The sequence below is a fragment of the Leguminivora glycinivorella genome, chromosome 12, assembly GCF_023078275.1.
Source record: "Leguminivora glycinivorella isolate SPB_JAAS2020 chromosome 12, LegGlyc_1.1, whole genome shotgun sequence".
In the NCBI taxonomy this organism is placed as follows: domain Eukaryota; kingdom Metazoa; phylum Arthropoda; class Insecta; order Lepidoptera; family Tortricidae; genus Leguminivora; species Leguminivora glycinivorella.
The window spans coordinates 13,151,927-13,156,513 of NC_062982.1; the positions used below are offsets into that span (position 1 = coordinate 13,151,927).

At 33.3% G+C, this 4,587-nt stretch overlaps 1 protein-coding gene across 1 annotated transcript; it reads left to right on the top strand.

Annotated features, from left to right (window-relative positions):
* Positions 1 to 546: 546 nt before the first annotated feature.
* Positions 547 to 4,233, top strand: LOC125231998. The gene is made up of 4 exons (XM_048137606.1): positions 547 to 563; positions 1,755 to 1,907; positions 2,733 to 2,888; positions 4,057 to 4,233. Exons 1-4 carry the CDS (start codon positions 558 to 560, stop codon positions 4,231 to 4,233), a joined length of 492 nt encoding a protein of 163 aa, XP_047993563.1. The 5' UTR covers positions 547 to 557.
* The last annotated feature ends 354 nt before the right edge of the window (positions 4,234 to 4,587 follow it).

Below are 4,587 nucleotides of genomic sequence, written 5' to 3' on the forward strand. Positions count from 1 at the left end.
TTATATAAGTAGGCTGGTGTTTATTGTTTAATGCTAATAAAAAAAGTATCTTACTGCCTGTTTTTTCAAATTCTTAATTTACAAAAGTAATTTAAAAAAATAAATATTTCCTACTATTTTACTATAATTACACTATGTACGATAATTATCTAAATTTTCCTTGTATCGTGGCATTCGCGGGAAAGTATCAAATATTTTTCGTTTTGATAGTAGTACATATTCAGAAATGTTGAATTTTAAAAGCAGAATAAAGTCGCTTTGAAGCTAGAGTAGATTTAGTACCTACTTATATAATACCTTAGATCCCTTATGATATATCTATGACTCTCACGACTCATAAAATAGTATAGTATTAATCTAAAATAATTACATGTAAAAAACCGTTGTTAAAAACACGTATCTGCGATCCGATGGTATCAAATGGCTGACACGCATATGGGAAGTTATAAAGGCCAGCCTTTTACTGGTAACGTACATACTATGTTGTCATTATGTCCTTGTTTGTACTTCATATTTTCATAATTACATATTTTTCCATACCATGTACAAGCCTCAATATGCTGGTGAGAATATGAAATCAACACTTCTGCACATATTGTTTTTCTACTTCCTTATAATTTATATTCTTATGATTTGCATTATCAATTCGACATTCCTTTCAAAATATAAATGTTAGCTCTCGCTTGGCCGCACTCGCACTTGGCCGGTTTTTTATATATCTACATATATAAAAAACCGGCCAAGTGCGAGTCGGACTCGCCCACCGTGGGTTCCGTGTACGTACAAACTTTCAATTAGTTAAAATAATCTCATAATACTCTAGAGACTAGAAGTACCTATACACTAATGAGCATTATACTGTATAGCGCCATCTCTCGGTGAATTCGCTAACTAATTTGCGCACCTGTATAGTATGTTTTTTTTTTTCAGGGATAACTCTATATAATGTTAACCGATTTCGACAGTTTTTACTTTATTTGAAAAAGTGTATTTTAAGTAAAATCTCTTATTAATACTCATACTCATACTCATATTTATTAATAATATCAATTACAGGTCAATCTTACATATTATACATATTATAATATGAAGTACTATATACATCTGGAAGGGTAGCTAGCTACATTGAAAGTTAAAACCTGAAAAGTTTTTTGTTAATTAAAAAAAAACAAAGTTTTCAAGATACAGACACGATTTTATTTTTCCTTTTAATATTTAGCACAAGACCAATGTTTCGTAAAATTTTAACAATTTTTCGTTGGTAAACTTCGGAGATAAGGGTGGCGGTATATTTTTTTAAATTTTCCTTCATAATTTTTTTTCCACTACAAAAAATATATAAAAATTAGTTTTCATATGCACCTTTTGAGCTCTTTCTAACGATACCTCACTTGAACTAGTAACTTGACATTTACAGTTTGCCCCCCTTTCATTTTGGCCGTTTTCTATAATTAATATTAATTAATTAAAAAAAAATACTTTCAACTTGTAACAATGGTCATAACTATTCCAAATTTCAAATCGATAGCACACGTAGTAATGTGACAGTCAGACAGACAGACGGACAGAGCAGCACCATAAGGGTTCCTTTTATGGTACGGAACCCTAAAAACAGTAACTGAGGGGGCCTTTCCATCAGAGGTTTGCTGTGTCGGAGGATTTGATTACTACCTTATCAGCTTACCCTATGGTGTCCGCAGGATGTAACTGCTACCAGAGTATTATTTTAAACAAATAATATAATTACTTTTTAGGGACCAGCAGACGTAATATACAAAAGCTTCGAGTACTGTGAAACAAAGATTACGAACGTGGATCTTTGGATATCTACAAAGAAGTACAACAGAACTACCAACCTTCTTGACATTACTTTAATAACGCCGTGGAAAATTGACAACGACTTGATTGTAAGTTGAAAATTAGAAAATTTCAACCCTCGACGCTAACCACAGACAAACAGAAATTTCATTCCATTCTAGTATTGAATAACAGGTGTAATCAAAACGTCGTTCTACATGATTTAGTGAGTTCTAAAATACAAAGATCTACCTACCTACCTACTTATAAACTAATCTTATGTTGAGAATAAGGGCATTTTCAGAATTTGGGACCCCCCAATTAGCGTAAGTTGTTAATAAAAATTAACCCGCTGTCAGTTTTGTGACGACAATTAAGCATGAAATATGTCTAAAAATTTACTTTTTCAGTACAGATGGTGTTTTTTACGCACTAGTGCGAGAAGTGTGTCATTTCTTGTTAGGTCGAAACTTCAGAGAGCCATCTGTACTGTAAACGTCGTACGCGTGCTAAAAGGAATTTTTTTTTATATATGTAGTAATAATTGTTTTTTTTTTTTTATTTATTTTATAATTGTACGCAAGTTAATAAAAGGAAATTCGTACCTCGTGTCGATTTAAAACAAAAGTGTTTTCGATGTGTGATCGAAGAAAGCTTCGGTCGTGTTTAAATTTATCGCCACTCGTTTCGACCTTCCCTTTTATTCGCACTTGTATCTTAATGTATTATTTTCACATTCTGAATGTAATTTATCGCTTAACGATTATGTAATTAACACAAAAACAATATTATTTTAGAAATTTCATGCTTAATTATCGTCACAAAACTGACAGTGACTTAATTTTTGTTAACAACTTACGCTAATTGGGGGGTCTCAAATTCGGAAAATGCCCATAAACAAACTACTAAAAATAACAATAAACTCCTCATTTCAGTTAGAAGTGACGGCTGAAGTAAAGAAAGATGGCGGGTACAAACCGGGACAATTTCACATGAAAGATCCGTTTTGCAAAGTGTGTAGTACAATTTTAGGCGACGTTTTTACACAATTTCTTCAGGCCGCGGGGAAAGACGATTGTCCTGTAGCAGATGTAAGTCTTTGTATTGTTTAGGCACGGCACGGAGGACACATACTTATCATTAGTTAAATCGTTTTAACCCTTAAGGGCCGGTTGCACCAAACCGTCTGTCGCCGTTAAAGCGTTCGATAAATTTTATTGTATAGGAATTTCCATAGACGTCTGCTGCGTGACGATGATGTGTCTGTCAAATGTGGTTGATGCAACTGGCCCTTAATGCATGAATTTTTCTTTTAACGAGATATTAATATATGTGATAGACAATGGTTTTCTGACTGTGGGAAAAATAATAATAAAATATTTAATACCGATTTTAATACTAAATCAGTGTTAGAAGTTAAATAGGCCAAAACTTATTTATATAAATATGTAATTATTGGTAAGTTTTATTTGTAAAGTTTTACTACTATTAGAAAGGTACACTATTTGTGAAACCCCCGTGATAAAATGTTTAAACATAAACTAACTACTAACTCCGAAAAAATCTGCCTAAATCACATACTAAAAATCGCCATCATCCCGTTTTTTCACACTTTTCCGCCATTTCATCTTTATCCTTAAATAATAAATAAATCATAATATTATTTAATTATTTATTAAATAATAATAAATACCAAATAATAACTAAGTTATAAATTGGATATCTACATATTGAGCCACAGGCCATCAAATATGTGATGCATATATGGTATATATATACATCACCATGCATTTAAGGGTTAATTAAGTATAATAGGTTTTACACGACACTTCCTTTGTCTCTTTACACGACACTAACTTTGCTTGGTCTCAAAAAAAATTTGTATTTTTTATATGTCGATATTTTAGGACTATAGGAGGGCGGTGAGGTTTATTTTTTTAATATTTTCCTTTAAGGACCCACAGATTACCAGTGCGCCGTATGTATTTAATCGGTCTGTCAAATTTTCGACACTGTAATTTTTGCAAATAACTGACAGACCGATATCACCCGAGGGAACTGGTAACCTATGAGCTCCTTTAGAAACGTTCTTCAGTTTACAATGTATTACTTACATCTCAGGCGTACAGTCAACTGTAGAACTATGTCATAGTGATGTTATAAATTAGATTGTAAGAAATCTCTTACTGCTTGTCATTATGACATGGTTGTAGAATGGCCTAGGGTTCCAATTGGTTGACAGTACATTTACAATTCTAGGGAAAATACGACATAAAGGACTTCTACTTGGACAACGAAAAGATGACGGTGCCGCAGCTGTACGGGGATTACAGGGCGCATTTGCAGTTCTACAGGGGCGAGGAGCTGAAGGGGTGCTACTACTTATTCGTGGACATGGTGCCTAAGAAAGAATCAATCATTACATCAAACTACTGAAACTTTCATAGCACGAGTCTCAAAAAAGGAATCCAGTAATTCCATTTTAAAATATACGTATCGTATCGTATACGTACAGCGGGGCAAAGCTCGACTGGGGACAATTGTAACTAATCCATTTTTTCCATTATCACACTACTGAACGCCTACCATATATAACTGATGGACACTAATAATGTAAACATTGTAAAACATAGAAAAAATGGGCCAGTTACATTTGTCCCCCAGTCGAGATTTGCCCCGCTGTACCTTACAATTTAAAATGCAGACATGCGATTTTCTGACATACCTAATTATACTTCTTCATTGCTGCATGCCTCGCGATACCATAGTACCTAAACATCGCTACTAATT